Here is a 21,935-nt window from a genome sequence, read left to right as displayed (position 1 = left end):
TCAGATATCATCTTTTACAGCCGGTGATTCTGTGCATCGTAAGAACAATCATATCAGCAGTTCAGCCGCTTGATTGTTCTTACAGGTGGCGGGAAGGGACATCCCCCCCCCCGCCACCCTTCAGTGCTTCTCCCAGCCCGCCCCTGCGATTGGCGAGCCGGAGAACGAATTGGTCGCCGCCAAAAGTTGAGCATAGAGATTTCTGGTGACCAGATGGTCCCCAGTCATCTCTATGACCCTTGGAGGCCTGGGAAGTAAACAATGCCGGGGACGCAGCTGGAAAGGCAGAGAGTTTTTTTTTTTTATCTCAGCCTTTCCAGCCTGGAGGAGAGATGTGGGATATTATAGACCCCACATCTCTACAACATCTCTACAACATGAGGTCTTATAGACCCCACATCTCTACAACATCTCTACAACATGAGGTCTTATAGACCCCACATCTCTACAACATCTCTACAACATGAGGTCGTATAGACCCCACATCTCTACAACATGAGGTCTTATAGACCCCACATCTCTACAACATCTCTACAACATGAGGTCTTATAGACCCCACATCTCTACAACATCTCTACAACATGAGGTCTTATAGACCCCACATCTCTACAACATCTCTACAACATGAGGTCTTTTAGACCCCACATCTCTACAACATCTCTACAACATGAGGTCGTATAGACCCCACATCTCTACAACATCTCTACAACATGAGGTCTTATAGACCCCACATCTCTACAACATCTCTACAACATGAGGTCTTATAGACCCCACATCTCTACAACATCTCTACAACATGAGGTCTTATAGACCCCACATCTCTACAACATCTCTACAACATGAGGTCTTATAGACCCCACATCTCTACAACATCTCTACAACATGAGGTCTTATAGGCCCCACATCTCTACAACATCTCTACAACATGAAGTCTTATAGACCCCACATCTCTACAACATCTCTACAACATGAGGTCTTATAGACCCCACATCTCTACAACATCTCTATAACATGAGGTCTTATAGACCCCACATCTCTACAACATCTCTACAACATGAGGTCTTATAGACCTCACATCTCTACAACATGAGGTCTTATAGGCCCCACATCTCTACAACATCTCTACAACATGAAGTCTTATAGACCCCACATCTCTACAACATCTCTACAACATGAGGTCTTATAGACCCCACATCTCTACAACATCTCTACAACATGAGGTCTTATAGGCCCCACATCTCTACAACATCTCTATAACATGAGGTCTTATAGACCCCACATCTCTATAACATCTCTACAACATGAGGTCTTATAGACCTCACATCTCTACAACATGAGGTCTTTTAGACCCCACATCTCTACAACATCTCTACAACATGAGGTCTTATAGACCCCACATCTCCACAACATCTCTACAACATGAGGTCTTATAGACCCCACATCTCCACAACATCTCTACAACATGAGGTCTTATAGACCCCACATCTCTACAACATCTCTACAACATGAGGTCTTATAGACCCCACATCTCTACAACATCTCTACAACATGAAGTCTTATAGACCCCACATCTCTACAACATGAGGTCTTATAGACCTCACATCTCTACAACATGAGGTCTTATAGACCTCACATCTCTACAACATGAGGTCTTATAGACCCCACATCTCTACAACATCTCTACAACATGAGGTCTTATAGACCCCACATCTCTCCATAAAGAGGACCTGTCACACACTATTAATGTTACATGGGATGTTTACATTCCTTGTAATAGTAATAAAAGTGATCACATTTTTTTCTTTTAAAGAGAAAGTGTAAAAATAAAAAAATAAAAGTAAATTAAAGAATACAAAAAAAATATTTAAAGCGCCCCCGCCCACGCGCACAGAAGCAAACGCATACGTAAGTCGTGCCCACATATGTAAACGGCGTTCAAATCACACGCGAGGTATCGCCGCGTGCATTAGAGCGAGAGCAATATTTCTAGCACTGGATCTCCTCCGTAACTCTAAACAGGTAACCTGTAAACATTTTTTAAAGCATCGCCTATGGAGATTTTTAAGTACCAAAGTTTGGCACCATTCCACGAGTGTGTGCAATTTTAAAGCATGACATGTTAGGTATCTATTTACTTGGCGTAACATCATCTTTCACATTATACAATGGGAAGTGGTTGAGCCCCTATTCACACCACTAGGGCAGCCCACTAATTTTAATGGGCTGTCACACACATGACAGGTGCGGCCAAAATTCTTGTTAAAACACATGTTTTGGCATATTTTCCATACTTACCTGCACATGCAAACCTGGTACCATTAATGGCACCACATGGATTTTTCACGTATTTCTCGAGGAGTGTGAATGTGAGCTCAGACATATCTAATCCCCAAAACAAAAAAGGAATGGAGTGCAGTCGTTGGATGTGGTGGATCTTTTTTCAGGCTTCCCTTTCCCTCACCTGGTGATCCTGCCAATAACACACTTCCTGCCCAAGGATGAGAATGCTCACTCCCTGTATTGTATCTATGGATTAGCAGCACAGACACCCAAGGACACAACTAAAAGATTGTTAGGACTACAGGACCCTTCTTCTTATCTCTACAACATGGGGGGGGGGGGGGGTTCTGTAGTTCACAGAAAAAAAAAAATGGACATGGCTGATAAGACTGCTTAAGATAATGCTGAAGGGTCCTCAAGAAGTTATCAGCTCACTGGATTTTTGGTAGTTTAGTTCAAAGTGGTAAGGGTCTCTGCATTAAGGTGAAAAGCCTTCTGTATACAGCCCCCCCCCATACTTACCTGAGCCCAATCTCTCAGCTCTCTCCCTCCACATTGGCTCATAGACAGTAGTGGGAGCAATTGGCTCCTTCTGCTGTCAATCACAGCCAGTGGGGAGGCGGGGCCTAGCCTTGCTGTGTGTGTCTATGAACACACGCAGCATGGCTTGCAAGCAAGCCCACACAAGTGCTCCCATAGCGGGCAGCTTGCTATGAGAGAGACTCTGCTGGTGGGGAAGGCCAGAAGTGCTGGCGGGGGACCTGAGAAGAGGAGGATCAGGGCTGCTCTGTGTAAAACCACGGCATACAGCAGGTAAGTATAACATGTTTGTTATTTTAAAGAAAAAAAAAAACTATGTTTTGAATCACTTTTAACATTAGTTGCACTTATCGCACAGAAACGACAACACTGTAATCTTGTATTATGGGAGAGCCACGCTTAGTCAGGGACATGTTTGTTAGGACAGTAGAGGTAGGTAGGCATCCCGGGTAAGATGTTTTATACACACAGTTTATGCCGTATGTTACAAATAAGGGCTCATGCATACAGGCGTAATAAAATATTGATATCTACGCAGGATTTTGCTGGCAATACACACCATGGTCCGCACTGAGCTTCCATTTACACATCTTTAGGCCCGGATTACACTGCTGCGACCCCAAAGCCGTGCCACTTCCAGGGTGACTTTGCATGGCGACTTCAGTGCAACTTTCATGTAACTTTGGCTTAAAAAAAAAACCCTCTGAAGTTGCAGCCAGAGTTGCGAAGATAAGATACGACTAATGGCGCATACACACGGTCGGAATTTCGGCCCGCAAAAGACCGATGAGAGTTTTTCATCAGAAAATGCAACCGTGTGTATGCTCCATCGGACTTTTGCTGGCCGAATTCCAGCCAGCAAAAGAATGAGAGCATGCTCTCAATTTTTCGGTCGGGAAAAGTTCCTACCTGAAAATGCGATCGTCTGTGGCAATTCCGAAGCGCAAAATTCCTACGCATGCTTGGAAACAATTCGACGCATGCTCGGAAGCATTGAACTTCATTTTCTCAGCTCGTCGTAGTGTTGTACGTCACCGCATTCTTGACGGTCGTAAGTTCAGCGAACTTTTGCGTGACCGTGTGTATGCAAGGCAAACTTGAGTGGAATCCCGTCGGAAAAGCCGTCATATCTTTTTCCGACGAGAAGTCCGATCGTGTGTACCAGGCATAAGAAAGATATGACTACCTTGCGACTTTTGTGATTTTAACATTGCACTCTATGGCACTCATGTCGCACCAAAGATGCAGAAAAGCAGTGCAGTAACTATTTTTTTTTTATGCCCCGTACACACGGTCGGATTTTCTGATGGAAAATGTCCGATCGGAGCGTGTTGTCGGAAATTCCGACTGTGTGTGGGCTCTATCGGACATTTTCCATCGGATTTTCCGACACACAAAGTTGGAGAGCAGGAGATAAAATTTTCCGACAACAAAAGCCGTTGTCGGAAATTCTGATCGTGTGTACACAAATCAGACGGACAAAGTGCCACGCATGCTCAGAATAAATAAAGAGATGAAAGCTATTGGCCACTGCCCCGTTTATAGTCCCGACGTACGTGTTTTACGTCACCGCGTTTAAAACGATCGGATTTTCCGACAACTTTGTGTGACCGTGTGTATGCAAGACAAGTTTGAGCCAACATCCGTCGGAAAAAATCCTAGGATTTTGTTGTCGGAATGTCCGAACAAAGTCCGACCGTGTGTACGGGGCATTAGAGTCGCAGCAATTAGAACAGCACCCATTGTAATGAATGTGTTTTTACTTGTCTTGCAACGTTCTTTCGCAGCAAGTCGCACCAGAAGTCACAGCAGTGTGAATCAGGGCTTAGACGCAAAAAACATCTGTAAAATGTTCACATCCATAAATTTCTTCTAATCCTCTAGCTCAGTTTTCGATTCCAGCACATAGGTTTACATGTGTCCATGCGCTGGGTATAACTGACCTTCATTTGCCTAAACAATGTAAGCTGGATATACAATAGTACAATTTTGTTCAAAATTTTTCATCTTAACCTCTTCACCCTGGCCGAACGCACATATACGGCCTCTTGGCGTGTGGCCTTTCATGCCGAGCGTTCACATATATGTGGCCTTGTTTAAAAAACTTACCGTGCTCCCTGCGTGCTCCCAGCGCAATAGCTTGGCAGTTACCTGAAAGCTCCCGATGCATACTAGCCATCAGGAGCTTTCTGATCATGCGACCGCTGTGACAGCCAATCACGGCAGTCACATGACCCGAATGCCCGTCCCCGCCTCCCGGCGTTTAGAGCTTTTAAATGGCCAGGAGGCGGCCAGTGGAAAGGGGTTAAGAACATTCATTTGATTTTCTAATTGTAATAGGGCGTACACACGGGCGGACTTTGTTCGGACATTCCGACAACAAAATCCTAGGATTTTTTCCGATGGATGTTGGCTCAAACTTGTCTTGCATACACACGGTCACACAAAGTTGTCGGAAAATCCGATCGTTCTGAACGCGGTGACGTAAAACACGTACGTCGGGACTATAAACGGGGCAGTGGCCAATAGCTTTCATCTCTTTATTTATTCTGAGCATGCGTGGCACTTTGTCCGTCGGATTTGTGTACACACGATCGGAATTTCCGACAACGGATTTTGTTGTCGGAAAATTTTATCTCCTGCTCTCCAACTTTGTGTGTCGGAAAATCCGATGGAAAATGTCCGATGGAGCCCACACACGGTCGGAATTTCCGACAACAAGCTCCGATCGGACATTTTCCATCGGAAAATCCGACCGTGTGTGCGGGGGATTATGCTGCGTACACACAGGCGGACTTTTCGACCGGACTGGTCCGACAAACTTTCCAGCGGACTTTCGACTGACTTTTGACGGATTTCTGACTTTCTAACGAACGGACTTGCCTAAACACGATCAGACCAAAGTCCGATGGATTCGTACGTGGTGACGTACACCGGACTAAAATAAGGAAGTTGGTAGCCAATAGCTGCCCTAGCGTGGGTTTTTGTCCGTCGGACTAGCATACAGACGAGCGGATTTCTGGGTCTGGCGGAATTACGACGTAAAGATTTGAAGCATGTTCCAAATCTAAAGTCTGTCAGATTTGCGACCTGGATAGTCCGCTGAAGGTCCGGTGAAGCCCACACACGATCGGATTGTTTGCCGGATTTGGTCCATCAGCGTCCGTCAGACAAGTCCGGTTGAAAAGTCCGACTGTGTGTACGCCCCATTAGTGTTGTCAAATCGACATTCGTTTTCAACCACTGGGATGAGAAAATTGAAGGAGTGGGATGGAAAATTTTTAGAACGAACGAATTTCTAACAGTGTATGTGGTTTTTATTTGGAAAATTAAATTCATTCCAAAATCAAATATTAGAAGCAAACAAAATTTTGAAGCACTTTCGAATGGCGTTCATCCAGCCATAGAATTTTCGTATGAATGTTTGTACAAAAATCTACTATTGTATAGCCAGCTTTAATCTCCCACACTCACCACCCCTCTAGGAATGGAAAACACAGACCTTGTCCCCTCCACAGCCTCTCGGGATACCACATCAGTGGCATAAAATCGAAGGCCAAAATTCTGCATTCATGGTCAGTATTTCTGCGTAAAGAGGAACTTTGCATTCCATACCCAGCACTTTTTTTTTTTTTTTTAATACTTGCTAATCCTTGGTTGCTTGCTTTAATGCTTGCTTGTCCCTGACTCACATACTGTACATGCCCAGCAATAACGTTGTCCTGTTGGGATCTGCAGATCCTGCCACAGCCTGCCATCTTGGTCCTCCTCAGTCATTTAGAGCCAGCAGCCTCTCTTGATTTCTGGCAGCTGCCCCCAACGTGTGCACCAGGCCCATCCATGGGCTGCTGTGAGTTTCTGCTCTCATAGCCCCCTGGGATAAAAGTGACGTCACATTATTCAACAGGAACGTAGGGGAACGCAGTTGCGGCACTTCCTGCCACAACCTGCCATCTTGGTCCTCCTCAGTCATTGAGAGCCAGCAGCCTCTCTTGATTTCTGGCAGCTGCACCCCAGCATGTGCACCAGGCCCATCCATGGGCTGCTGTGAGTTTCTGCTCTCATAGCCCCCTGGGATACACGTGACGTCACATTATTCAGCAGGAACGTAGGGGAACACAGGGGAATGCAGGATCTGCAGGATCTGCAGATCCCAACAGGACAACGTTATTGCTGGGCATGTACAGTATGTGAGTCAGGGACAAGCAAGCATTAAAGCAAGCAACCAAGGATTAGCAAGTATTAAAAAAAAAAAAAAAAAAGTGCTGGGTATGGAATGCAAAGTTCCTCTTTACGCAGAAATACTGACCAGCACTGAATTATGTAATGGCAAGCGGTGCTGGGGTGTGCTGGAGGGTCTATTCATGATGGATGCTGAGGGTTCCATTGTTGCTGGAGGGGATCTATTTTTGTGTGGGGAATCTATTGTTGCTGGGGAGGTCTTATGTTGCTGGGGGGGTGGTCAATTTTTGCTGGGAGGGATCTACTGTTGAGAGAGGGGTCTAATGATGTTGACTGCTGGGAGATGTGTTGTTGCTGCTGGAGGTCTATTGTTGCTGGGGGGATCTATTGCTGCTGGGGAGGTATTTATGTTGCGGGGGTCCATTGTTGCTGGGGCGGTCTATTGTTGTGGGAGGATCTATTGATCTATAGATCTACTTCGCACCACAAAATGATACTTGGTTCTGTATTCTCTAAAAGGGGTGGTACTGGGAGTTGGGTAAGGGGGGGGGGATAAAGGGTAACTCAGAAGGTGGAGCTCCTGCACCTATTCTCTGAGAAAAAGGCCCCTTCCAGGAGGCTGCAGAAGCAGAGACTCATAGTGGCCAGTGGGCAGGGCCTGGTGAACATCATTGGGCTGCAGCTGCCAGAATTCAAGAGAGGCCACTGGCTCTCAATGCCTGAGGTGGACCAAGATGGCCGGCTATGGCAGGATTCCTGGATCACACTAGGACAATGCTAAAATTGCTAAGGAGGTAATGTGGACAACCAAGCATAAGGGGTAAGAAGGGATTAAAAAAAAAAGCGCAAGGTTAGAAGGAACACAAAGATCAACTTTACGCAGAAATACTGACCATGGATGCAGAATTTTCTTCATGAATTTTATGCCACACAAGATTCACTTGATGTCAGCAGTGTGCAGGGGTCCAAAATGTACAAAACTACTGAGGACAGATCCATAAAAAAAGCTATACGCAGTATGGATCTGAATGCAGCACTTTTATTTATTTTTTTACGCCTATGTGCATGAGCCCCATAACTCACCTCCTAGTATAAAGCCTCCATTAACAAAGAACAGATGTAAGTGTGTTTTATTATATACAACATTGGGGGGGATTGTTCATTCCAACCTAAACTCACCAGAACTCTTCTCAGCAGGATTTAGTCTGCTGAGTAGATGAAGGCTCGGCCGTTTGGCCATCCGGTAAATGGACTCGTCATCGGCCCAGCTTAGCAAAATCACTTTGCAGAACAAAAGAGAACAATGTCGGATTAATATAAAGATTGTAGATCTGTACAGAAGAGGAGACAGATGGATCACAGGGAGGGGACTTCACTTTTATAGTCATCACATTGCTGAGATCTCCAGATCAGGAGGACGGTATTGTGGAGTGTCTATAGAGTGTCAACGGCTCGTGCCAATTTTAAGAGACCCTATGAGCCTTGTCTAACCCCACTTCACCGAATCTGTGCACACCTACACTTGGCTGTTTAGTACAATGACACTGTAACCCATGTTACAATGTCTACCTGGACTGCCAGCCAGTCCCCAACAAAGGCTGCCCCTCTCCTCTGGGAGAAATTGCTTGTTAAGACTGTTGACGCCCTGACAATCAATGATGTCTCATGCATGACCCAAGAATCACAGAAGGACAGAGGTGGAATGTCCTTTATCCAGACCTGCCTGGCACCAAAAGGTACAGGGGCACTCTGCTGGGGGCACCTGATGGAAGGGAGCACTCTGATGAAGGCACCTGATGTAAGGGGGCACTCTGATGAAGACACCTGATAAAAGGGGGAACTCTGATAAAGACACCTGATGGAAGGGGGTACTCTGGTGGGACACCTGATGTAAGGGGCCACTCTGCAGGGAACACCTGATAGAAGAGGGAACTCTGCTGGGAACACCAGATGGAAGGGGGCACTCTGCTGGGAACACCTGATGGAAGGGGGCACTCTGCTGGGAACACCTGATGGAAGGGGGCACTCTGCTGGGAACACCTGATGGAAGGGGGCACTCTGATGGGGACATCTGATGAAAGGGGGAACTCTGATGGGGACACCTGATGAAAGGGGGCACTCTGATGGGGACACCTGATGAAAGGGGGCACTGTGATGAGGACACCTGATGGAAGGGGTCATTCTGATGGGGACACCTGATGAAAGGGGGCACTCTGATGGGGACACCTGATGAAAGGGGGCACTCTGATGGGGATACCTGATGAAAGAGGGCACTCTGATGGGGACACCTGATGGAAGGGGGCACTGTGATGAGGACACCTGATGGAAGGGGGCACTCTGATGGGGACACCTGATGGAAGGGGCACTCTGATGGGGACACCTGATGGAAGGGGGGACTCTGCTGGGAACACCTGATGGAAAGGGGCACTCTGCCGGGAACACCTGATGGAAGGGGGCACTGTGATGAGGACACCTGATGGAAGGGGGCACTCTGATGGGAACACCTGATGGAAGGGGGTACTCTGATGGGGACACCTGATGGAAGGGGGTACTCTGATGGGGACACCTGATGGAAGGGGCACTCTGATGGTGACACCTGATGGAAGGGGGGACTCTGCTGGGAACACCTGATGGAAAGGGGCACTCTGCCGGGAACACCTGATGGAAGGGGGCACTGTGATGAGGACACCTTATGGAAGGGGGTACTCTGATGGGGACACCTGATGGAAGGGGCACTCTGATGGTGACACCTGATGGAAGGGGGGACTCTGCTGGGAACACCTGATGGAAAGGGGCACTCTGCCGGGAACACCTGATGGAAGGGGGCACTCTGCTGGGAATACCTGATGGAAGGGGGCACTCTGCTGGGAAGACCTGATGGAAGGGGGCACTCTGCTGGGAACACCTGATGGAAGGGGGCACTCTGATGGGAACACCTGATGGAAGGGGGCACTCTGCCGGGAACACCTGATGGAAGGGGGCACTCTGCTGGGAATACCTGATGGAAGGGGGCACTCTGCTGGGAAGACCTGATGGAAGGGGGCACTCTGATGGGAAGACCTGATGGAAGGGGGCACGCTGGTGGGGACACCTGATGGAAGGGGGCACTCTGCTGGGAAGACCTGATGGAAGGGGGCACTCTGATGGGAACACCTGATGGAAGGGGGCACTCTGCTGGGAAGACCTGATGGAAGGGGGCACTCTGCTGGGAAGACCTGATGGAAGGGGGCACTCTGATGGGAACACCTGATGGAAGGGGGCACTCTGATGGGGACACCTGATGGAAGGGGGCACTCTGCTGGGAAGACCTGATGGAAGGGGGCATTCTGATGGGGACACCTGATGGAAGGGGGTACTCTGATGGGGACACCTGATGTAAGGGGGCACTCTGCTGGGAAGACCTGATGGAAGGGGGCACTCTGATGGGAACACCTGATGGAAGGGGGCACTCTGATGGGGACACCTGATGGAAGGGGGCACTCTGCTGGGAAGACCTGATGGAAGGGGGCACTCTGATGGGAAGACCTGATGGAAGGGGGCACGCTGGTGGGGACACCTGATGGAAGGGGGTACTCTGATGGGGACACCTGATGGAAGGGGGCACTCTGCTGGGAACACCTGATGGAAGGGGGCACTTTAAATTTGGAATGTGGTTGGCTGTCATTAGGCAATGCAAACTATTTTTTGCATCATCCACTCAGATAAAAGAGAAGTTTGTGATCCTCCGTTGTTTCTGGTTCCAGAGAAATCAAGCTTTTCAAGTTGGGTATGTTCAAGTGTTTCTCCTACTTTCATATTATTTGAATATTAAAAGTTCATTTCTATTCTTCCTGTTTGTACTTTTAATTATTTTGCATATTCTGTATTCGGGATGTGTACTTTCAATGTGTATTTACAAAAGACCACGGTCTATTAAAAAACATGCAAATGTATTTTAGAATAAACTCAAATGTCTGAAAAGGCAAAAATAAAAGATATCTAAACCTAAGAACGAAAACTTAAATCCGACCTCCGGCCTTCCCCTCAGTCTTGCACAGTTGTAAGGGATCCTCTCCGGGACTGAAATTGATTTCACTGCACACTGTGCGTTTCTCACAATGTGCATTAGAACCTGCAGCAACTCAGATAGAACCCGCCTCATTTCCTGACTGGAGAACGTCCAGCATCATTCATCACTTTCTTGCCCAGCCTAGCTGTCCCTGGCCGGCCCTTTTCATTCATTGGATTTCAGATCCTACAATCATGGCGGCTCAGCATCGCATGTGAGCGTTACCAAGGGTGGTCTGCATGCAAATACAGTATTCCTCCTCCAGACTGACAGCCACCTATCAAGGCATTTTGATATTTATATAACTCCTCCTAAAAGCCAGCCTACAGCTTGCTTCAGGGTTGAGGTTTTTGAGAGGAGAACTGAGGCAGGGAGCTGGGATGTTTTCAGAAAGCTATGTACAGCCCCTTGCTGGCCCCTCCCACCATCCATGATGTGCCTGCATTGCATAGAGAAGCAACAAGACCCAGACATGAGATCACTGGATCTAAAATATGGTCTGTAATAAAAGTAATTGCTTTATTTAAAGAATGTTGATTGGGGAGGAGGAACCAGGTAAGGCTGGATAAATATATATAGATATAAATATACACACATACACTATATTACCAAAAGTATTGGGACGCCTGCCTTTACACGCACATAAACTTTAATGACATCCCAGTCTTAGTCTGTAGGGTTCAATATTGAGTTGGTCCACCCTTTGCAGCTATAACAGCTTCAACTCTTCTGGGAAGGCCGTCCACAAGGTTTAGGAGTGTGTCTATGGGAATGTTTGATCATTCTTCCAGAAGGGCATTTATGAGGTCAGGCACTGATGTTGGACGAGAAGGCCTGGCTTGCAGTCTCCGCTTTAATTCATGCCAAAGGTGTCCTATCAGGTTGAGGACAGGACTCTGTGCAGGCCAGTCAAGTTCCTCCACCCCAAACTCACTCCTCCATGTCTTTATGGACCTTGCTTTGTGCACTGGTCCAAATCATTTGGTGGAGGGGAGATTATGGTGTGGGGTTGTTTTTCAGGGGTTGGGCTTGGCCCCTTAGTTCCAGTGAAAGGAACTCTTAAGGCCTCAGCATACCAAGACATTTTGGACAATTTCATGCTCCCAACTTTGTGGGAATAGTTTGGGGATGACCCCTTGCTGTTCCAACATGGCTGCACACCAGTGCACAAAGCAAGGTCCATAAAGACATGGATGAGGGAGTTTGGGGTGGAGGAACTTGCCTGGCCTGCACAGAGTCCTGACCTCAACCCGATAGAACACCTTTGGGATGAATTAGAGCGGAGACTGCGAGTCAGCCCTTCTTGTCCAACATCAGTGCCTGGCCTCACAAATGCGCTTCTGGAAGAATGGTCAAACATTCCCATAGACACACTCCTAAACCTTGTGGACAGCCTTCCCAGAAGAGTTGAAGCTGTTATAGCTGTAAAGTGTGGGCCAACTCAATATTGAACCCTACGGACGAAGACTGGGAAGCCATTAAAATTATGTGCGTGTAAAGGCAGGCGTCCCAATACTTTTGGCAATATAGTGTATGTATATAGATAGATAGATATATAGATAGATATATATAGATATATCTATCTATATATCTATATATAGTTTATATTGGCAATTAACAATCAGTTGTACAGCTGCAACGAAAAACCACCATATTCTATCTAATATGAATATTTTCTACAATTGTAAGCACCATCTAGCGACCATAATGCAGTATTTTTCCTACAATATCTCAATCAGGAAAATACTGCATTATGGACACTAGATGGCACAGATGATTCACCAGTTTTTTTTTATAATGAGACCCCCACCCCCACCCCCACCCCCACCCCCATAATGGGATCCAATTAAGGTTTAGATCTCCTTTAACATAATGAAATGTGGAAGAGCAAGCAAGTGTAAAAAATAAGAAACTTTAGATTAAAATGTTTCCTCGCAGTGACCACACAGGAAGTAAGGAGTATTCACCCAAATGGAGACAGAGCAGCAAAAAGTGATCTACAGTAACTTTATGTCATCTGTTTTTTTTTTTCCTTGGATCTAAAAATGGTAAGAGTATCTTTCATCTCTATTAGGAAATAGACAGCGCTGCCAAAATTCCTACTGTGGGCGCAGTCAGTAATAATTTATTTTCCTTTTATTTCGCTGTCAGCTGATTTCATGTTTGAAAAGGAAAGTAGAATTGTCCTGTAAAGTTTATGTAATGAGATCATTTATATAGAAATACATTCAGTTTGTGAAATATATTAAGCTAATTAACAAAGGTGTAATACTGTATATGCAGCTGTATACTAGTCTATGGGGCCCATCCACACAGCTGTATACTAGTCTATGGGGCCCATCTACACAGCTGTATACTAGTCTATGGGGCCCATCTACACAGCTGTATACTAGTCTATGGGGCCCATCCACACAGCTGTATACTAGTCTAGGGGCCCATTCTCACAGCTGTATACTAGTCTATGGGGCCCATCCACACAGCTGTATACTAGTCTATGGGGCCCATCCACACAGCTGTATACTAGTCTAGGGGCCCATCTACACAGCTGTATACTAGTCTATGGGGCCCATCCACACAGCTGTATACTAGTCTATGGGGCCCATCTACACAGCTGTATACTAGTCTATGGGGCCCATCTACACAGCTCTATACTAGTCTATGGGGCCCATCCACATAGCTGTATACTAGTCTAGGGGCCCATTCTCACAGCTGTATACTAGTCTATGGGGCCCATCCACACAGCTCTATACTAGTCTATGGGGCCCATCCACATAGCTGTATACTAGTCTAGGGGCCCATCTACACAGCTGTATACTAGTCTATGGGGCCCATCCACACAGCTCTATACTAGTCTATGGGGCCCATCCACATAGCTGTATACTAGTCTAGGGGCCCATTCTCACAGCTGTATACTAGTCTATGGGGCCCATCCACACAGCTCTATACTAGTCTATGGGGCCCATTCTCACAGCTGTATACTAGTCTAGGGGCCCATCTACACAGCTGTATACTAGTCTAGGGGCCCATTCTCACAGCTGTATACTAGTCTAGGGGCCCATCTACACAGCTGTATACTAGTCTATGGGGCCCATCCACATAGCTGTATACTAGTCTAGGGGCCCATCTACACAGCTCTATACTAGTCTATGGGGCCCATCCACATAGCTGTATACTAGTCTAGGGGCCCATTCTCACAGCTGTATACTAGTCTATGGGGCCCATCCACACAGCTCTATACTAGTCTATGGGGCCCATCCACATAGCTGTATACTAGTCTATGGGGCCCATCTACACAGCTCTATACTAGTCTAGGGGCCCATCCACACAGCTCTATACTAGTCTAGGGGCCCATCTACACAACTGTATACTAGTCTAGGGGCCCATCCACATAGCTGTATACTAGTCTATGGGGCCCATCCACATAGCTGTATACTAGTCTAGGGGCCCATCTACACAGCTCTATACTAGTCTATGGGGCCCATCCACATAGCTGTATACTAGTCTAGGGGCCCATTCTCACAGCTGTATACTAGTCTATGGGGCCCATCCACACAGCTCTATACTAGTCTATGGGGCCCATCCACATAGCTGTATACTAGTCTATGGGGCCCATCTACACAGCTCTATACTAGTCTAGGGGCCCATCCACACAGCTCTATACTAGTCTAGGGGCCCATCTACACAACTGTATACTAGTCTAGGGGCCCATCCACACAGCTGTATACTAGTCTAGGGGCCCATCTACACAGCTCTATACTAGTCTAGGGGCCCATCTACACAACTGTATACTAGTCTAGGGGCCCATCCACATAGCTGTATACTAGTCTATGGGGCCCATCCACACAGCTGTATACTAGTCTAGGGGCCCATCCACACAGCTGTATACTAGTCTAGGGGCCCATCCACACAGCTGTATACTAGTCTATGGGGCCCATCTACACAGCTGTATACTAGTCTATGGGGCCCATCTACACAGCTGTATACTAGTCTATGGGGCCCATCTACACAGCTGTATACTAGTCTATGGGGCCCATCTACACAGCTCTATACTAGTCTAGGGGCCCATTTACAGAGCTGTGTATAGCCGCATACAAATACATGTATCCTTTAACCTTTCCTTCTACTTTAAATGCATGCAGCTTATGTACCTGTGCTTGATCTCCCCAGTGGAACCCAGACTGGTAGAGGGAGAAGCAGCACAAGGTGCTAACAAGGAACAGGCTGATAGGAGGAGAGAGCAAAGTGACAAGCAGATGAGCTCATCAATCTGCTGCCTATCCATTCACTATCCAATCACAGGCTGGAAGGGACAAGATCTGTAAATGGCTCGAACCATGTATGTACAGGCTGATGAGTGTACCAAGTTGATTGATCGATCAATTTGTGTACAACCAGCCTGCTTGAATGACCTGCGATTATTGCTAGCAGCTGGTATAGCCACTAGCAATAATCACTGTCTTCACCTGGCAGGGATGGCTTCCCCCACCTGCCCCCCCTCCCCCGCTCAGAGAAGACAATTGTTCCTCTGTCTGCACTGTCTGTGTGGATGGGGGAATTGTGCAAATTTCTTTCCTGCAACCACGGGTTGCAGGAAAGAAATTTGTACCGTCTATGGCCTGCCTAAGTGTTACCTTACTGCAATCTTCCCTGGCAGACAGGGCTGTGCTGTGTGGCAGAGCTGTATAAATCTGAGGACTGGATGGATGGAAATACAACTCCTTTGGTAGGTAAAGCAGCCCCTGTGTATGTATTTTGTCTGGAGTTCCTGCCACCTGCACACAGACACTGAGCAATACAATGAATTGAGGAAGAAGCTTGTGTTATAATATATCCAGACAATAAGCCGATCGCTGATTTCAGCTTGGCTTTCCCTTATTTGGCCAAATATTAGTTACCTCTGTGTTGTGCCAATGCCACTAAACACGCGGGGGGAGGGGCCTCTGCAACGGATGTCAAGCCTCATAGAAAATCAGCCAACGCTGCCAGTCTTAAAGTGACAGTACACTCTGGTTTAAACCAAAAATATATTCAAATACGTATCCTTCATCCCTTCCATCGCTCTCAGCCTCCTCCAAATCTTCAAATCTCTTTTTTTGCTGCTGTGATGTGATTTCCTGTTAGAAGGTGGCTCCATTCATTCTTCATGGTCACACTCCCTGCAAACCTCCCAACTGTCCCTGATTTCGAGGGACTGTCCCTGATTTGGAGCAATGTCCCTCTGTCCCTCATTCCTCCTCATTTGTCCCTCATTTTGGTCTGATCTATATATAGTTGTATATAAAATGCACTTTTTATCTATCAAAAAGTGTTTCCCAGCGCTAAACCTTTCATCTGATTTCTAAATTGCTGCATTTGTAAATTCCAAAAGCCGATATAAAGGAATAGTAGTGGTAAAAAAAAGCACTTGTGGGTTTAACCAATCTTGTTTTTGTACAATTCTCCTTTAAGGGGGCGTGGCAAGGGGCGTGTCCTATGCCTGATTACTTTTGCTGATAGGTGTCCCTCATTCCCATCTCAAAAAGTTGGGAGGTATGCAAGGAGGCAGATAAAACCCAGTAAGAAATTCTTTCAAGAAAAATCGATCACAAGGCTTTAAGTCATCTTTCCATCTATTAAATCTTCTGCCCTTGGTGTTGTTTTAACTTTGGATAGTAAAACATTTTTTTTCTGCCAGTAAATACCTTATACAGCCCACTTCCTCCTTCTTGTCTGGTCATTAGCCTAGGCGTATGACATCATGCACAGCTCTCTCTCTCACTCTGAGAGTTTGCCAGTAATGGAGGGGGGATGAGTCATAAGAGGGCCAATGAGAGCTGCAGAGCTGGAGGTGTGCCTCTGTGCGTCTGTGTAAATCCAAGAAGTGAACAGACAGCAGCTTCAACTGCCCACAGTTAAAATGGATGCAGCCAGACTCAGTGGAGGAAGATTTCTGCAGCATATTTGGCAAGTACAGAATCACAGTATATATAAAATAATATGCAAAGTGGCTGGAGGGAAGCTTCAGAAGGGCAAAGATGTTTTTATTACAAGTTATGTGAGCAGACTGCAGTTCCTCTTTAAGTATTGGTTGTGTATAGTGTTTATGTATCATTTAAAGTGGAGTTCCAGCCGTTTTTAAGTTTATTAAAAGTCAGCAGCTACAAAAAAAAAGTAGCTGCTGACTTTTAACCACTTGTCGACCAGCCGCCACAGTTTTACTGCAGCAGGTTGGCTCGGCTGGGCAAATTGACATTACCTTACATCGCTTCCCATTCTGGCCACTAGGGGCGAGCGTGAGCCGCCGGAGCCAATGTGGGTGCCCGGCGGCCGGGATGACCGCCGGGCACCCACGATCGCTCATGATAGAGCGAGATTCTGGATCTGTGGGTGTAAACACATAGATCCCGGTTCTCTCAGGGGAGTAGAGACAGATCGTGTGTTTATACCAAGTATGAACACCAATCTCTCTCTCCTCCTAGACAGTCCCACCCCCCCCTACAGTTAGAACACACATTAGGGAACACACTTAACCCCTTGATCGCCCCCTAGTGTTAACCCCTTCCCTGCCAGTGACATTTATACAGTAATCTGTGAATTTTTATAGCTCTGATCGCTGTATAATTGTCACTGGTCCCAAAAATGTGTCAAAAGTGTCCGATATGTCCGCTGCAATATCGCAGTCCCGATAAAAATCGCAGATTGCCGCCATTACTAGTAAAAAAAAAAAAAATAAATAATAAAAACGCCATAAATCTATCCCCTATTTTGTAGACGCTATAACTTTTGCACAAATCAATCAATATACGCTTATTGCGATTTTTTTTTTTTTTTTACCAAAAATATGTAGAAGAATACGTATCGGCCTAAACTGAGGAAGTAATTTGCTTTTTTTAAAAACAAAATTGGGGATATTTATTATAACAAAAAGTACAAAATATTGTGTTTTTTTTCAAAATTGTTGCTCTTTTTTTGTTTATAGCGCAAAAAATAAAAACCACAGAGGTGATCAAATACCACCAAAAGAAAGCTCTATTTGTGGGAAAAAAAGGACGTCAATTTTGTTTGGGTACAACGTCGCACGACCGCGCAATTGTCAGTTAAAGCAACGCAGTGCCGAATCGCAAAAAGTGGCCTGGCCATTGAGTGGTTAAAGGGACATCTACACTGATAATCAGGGCACTGATTAGCAATATCCTGATTACCAGTGCAGTCCCAACAGTGCCCACCAGTGCTGCCAATAAGTGCTCATCAGTGCCTCCTCATCAGTGCCACCTATCAGTGCCCATCAATGTCACCTATCAGTGCCACCTACCAGTGCCTCCTCATCAGTGCCACCTATCAGTGCCCATCAATGTCACCTATCAGTGCCACCTACCAGTGCCTCCTCATCAGTGCCACCTATCAGTGCCCATTAGTGTAGGAGAAAAATTACCCATTTGCAAATTTTTATAACAAACTATGAAAAATGTTTTTGTTTTGTTTTTTTGTTGGTCTTTTTTTGTTTGTTTAGCAAAAAATAAAAACCCCTCAGAGTGTGACAGCGCTGAAGATTGGCCTGGCCAGGAAGGGGGTAAAAGTGCCCGGTAGGCAAGTGGTTAAAGCGGTATTAAACCCAAAGGTAAACATTTATTATATTGCAGCTTACCAATTCTTAGATGTGATGGCTGCATTTGTTTCTTTTTTAGGTTTTCTTACTTCTATTTTCATCTGGTGAACCAGCCAGCAAGTCTGTTGTTTTTTTAAAAGCACAAGCTCTCCAGCAGAATGTATCAGTTTACACGGATGGGACAAACCACTTAAAACTGGCAGGGGTGCTTACAATGATCAGCTTTTATTTATTCATGTAAACCCTTTATCCCAAAATGAAAAAAAAAAAAAAAAAAAAGCTGTAACTGATTATGTAGTGTGAGTTGGAGTTTGGCTTCAGTTTGTTAGTGTATCTAAATCTGCTAATACATAACACTCCCCTCCCCCCAGAATGACGATGCTTTTGTCTGTCATGCCTCCTGTGCTCATTCCTCCAGAGCTGTCTCACTATTACAGGAGGTGTGTTACTGGGCAGATCAGCAGGTGAAAACAGAGGGGAAAAAAAACCTAAAAAAGAAGACTAATGCAGCTACCACATCTAATGATTGGAAATATACAATATAATACATTTTTGGTTTTGGGTTTAATACCACTTTAAGGGTCGGTTCTCATCGGTGCGATGTCCGACATCGGATGTGATTGGTACCGCACTGCAGTGCAAATCGCATGGGATCTCTGTGCGATGCAATTCCAGCCATACAGATAGTATTGCCGAAATTGCATCGCATTCGGAACCAAACTCGCACAGGACACTTTTGCTGGTCCGCAGCAGAATCCGGTCACATGGGTGATCCGATTCCTGTCCGAATTTGCAGTTCGCACAGCGATATGTGATCTGATTTGGAGTGTCATTAACTTTCAAAGGACACTCCCAGCAGTTTGCATAGTGCAGTGTGAACTGTCGCCGGGAGACATGCGATGCGGGAAGTGGATTCGCAAGGTTCGCACATCGCTGCCTAAGGCCCGGTTCACATATATGCGAATCGGATGCAATTTGACAATTGCGCGGTCGTGCTACACTGTAACCAATTGACATTTTTATAATATTCTTCACACAAACAGAGCTTTCTTTTGGTGGTATTAAATCACTGCTGTTTTTTTTATTTTTTACAAAAAAAAAAAAAAAAAGACCGAAAACTGTAAATAAAAAAAAATTCTTAGTTTCTGTCAGTAAATTTTGTAAATAAGTAATTTTTCTCCTTCACTGATGGGTGCTGATGAGGCGGCACTGATAGTAACTGATTGGCGGCACTTATGCGCACTGATTAGGTGGCACTAATATGCTGCACTTATGGGCACTGATAGGTGGCACTGATGAGCATTGATGGGTGGCAATGATGGGCAGCATTCATAGGTGGCACTGATAGCCAGCACTGACTGGCATCAATAATGGGTACTGATTGTTGGCACTGGTGGGCACTGATGGGCACTGATAGGTGGCACTAATGGGCAGCATTGATGGGCAGCATTCATAGGTGGCACTGATATCCAGCACTGACTGGCATCACTAATGGGTACTGATTGGTGGGCACTGGTGGTGCTTTATTGTAATCAGTGCCCTGATTACATGTCTTGTTGCCCCCCTGCGAGGAGATGCTGCTGATCGGCTCTCCTCTCCTCACACTCTGTCAGTGTGAGGCGATGAGAGCCGATTGTCGGAATTTCCGTGTTTATATGTGATTGGACACAGCTGATCACATGGTTAAAGAGCCGCGGTCGCGGGTCTTTACAGAGATCGGGGTCCGCCATGTCCTAGCAACACGGTGCGGCCGTTCAGGGGTGCTGTCATTTGGTGGTGAGCGGGCGCCAAATGGTTAAAAAGAGTCCTGTGCGATTTTAGGTAAAAATTTGCGATGGAATCGGTGAAGAGAACCACACCGGACTCCCGCACTGAAACCGCGGCGGCATATGTATGAACCCGGGATAAGGAGAACATCTTGCTTTATTCTGTATGGGATGCCTTTAAAGCTGAATTTAATCTGTTCACATTTTAGCCAACCCACCCCCCCCCCCATCATCATGGTAATGACATTTGTAAATAAAATCTCTCTGTTTTCATTACCTAATTTTAGACCCGGTGATGTCATCACTGGGTCTCTGTGGTTCTCTCTGTGCTATGGCTGGTGGGAGGGGCCAGCAGGGTGGTGTACATAGATTCCATCACAGCTCCCTGCCTCAGTACTCCTCCCTAGAGCTCTCTGTCCTGATACAAGCAGTGGGCCGGCTCTTGGGAGGAGTTATGCAAATATCAAAAAGCCTTGTTGGGTGGATATCAGTCTGGAGGGGTGGCCGTTCTTAGACAGACTACATAAAGCATGCCAAAGGTAACGCCCCCCATGTGATGCTGAGCCTCTGTGATCAAAGATCTGAAATCCAACCAATGAAAGAGGCAGGCCAGGGGACAGTCAGGCTGGGGAGGAAAGGGCTAGATGATGATGCTGGACATCCTCCAGCAAGGAAATGAGGTGGGCTGTATTTGGGGTTGCCACTTTTCCTTCAAGCCCAATTCGAACGCTTGTTTTAGTGTTAGTATGCACTATAGGATTGTATAAGACCTGGGACAAGAGAATAGTAATGCGGGCCACATAGTGCCCCCTCACCCTTCTGCCAGGCCCTGTTCTGAGCCGGCTGAAACCCGGACACGTGATTCAAAAACCGGACTGTCCGGGTGAATCCCAGACAGGTGTCACCCCTAGCTGTATTTGACCTAATGGAGCTTCTCATACACAATGTAAGCAGCTCACAGTGTGCAGTGAAATCAGACTAAGCAACTTCAACCCAGGAGAGGAGCCGGTACAACTGTGCAAGACTGGAGGGAGGGCCGGAGACCAACTTACTGGACAAAGTATATATTCAGTTTCAGGGCCAGTTCACACCACATGCAGTCCAGTGCGGGGTTTTTTTTTTTCTGCATCAAAAACGCATGGAAAGTAGTTTATATGGTTTTCAATGGCCTAGTTCACACCAGTGCGCTCCAGTTCCAGAAAAGAAATGTAGAACACGCTGCATTTTTCCTGCACTGGACTGTACTGGTTCGCTGTAAAACGCATCGAAAAAGCACTGGAACACACATGTCCTTATTTAACCACTTAGGGACCGGAAGATTTTCCCCCTTAACCAATCCCCGACCGGCTCACGCAGATTTACTGCGCCACAATGGCTCTCCTGGGCGAAATCCCGTATGGGTACGTCCTTCCCCTTAGTGGCCGCCAGAGGGCAGCCGCTGTACGGTGGGAGACCCGATGCGCATGACCGGCAGGCACGATCGCTGCCGGCCACGCGCGATTGCGTGCACGAGCGCCAGCACGGGAATTTGTGT

General features: G+C 46.4%; 1 protein-coding gene across 4 annotated transcripts in view; it reads right to left on the bottom strand.

Moving 5' to 3' along the window:
• SGCE (sarcoglycan epsilon) overlaps positions 1 to 21,935 on the bottom strand; it is a 96,019-nt gene that overhangs the window by 68,183 nt on the left and 5,901 nt on the right. For 3 of the 4 annotated variants that reach the window (XM_073629583.1, XM_073629585.1, XM_073629584.1), the window contains exon 2: positions 8,182 to 8,283. The exons of the other annotated variant lie outside the window; for it this stretch is intronic. In XM_073629583.1, the coding sequence (XP_073485684.1) occupies positions 8,182 to 8,283 (102 nt within the window). The remainder of the gene's footprint in view (positions 1 to 8,181; positions 8,284 to 21,935) is intronic. 4 annotated transcript variants of the gene reach the window in all.

This window comes from Aquarana catesbeiana, linkage group LG05, assembly GCF_042186555.1.
Source record: "Aquarana catesbeiana isolate 2022-GZ linkage group LG05, ASM4218655v1, whole genome shotgun sequence".
NCBI lineage: Eukaryota > Metazoa > Chordata > Amphibia > Anura > Ranidae > Aquarana > Aquarana catesbeiana.
The sequence above is the reverse complement of the archived record's forward strand: the minus strand, read 5'-3'. Positions and strand labels throughout refer to the sequence as shown.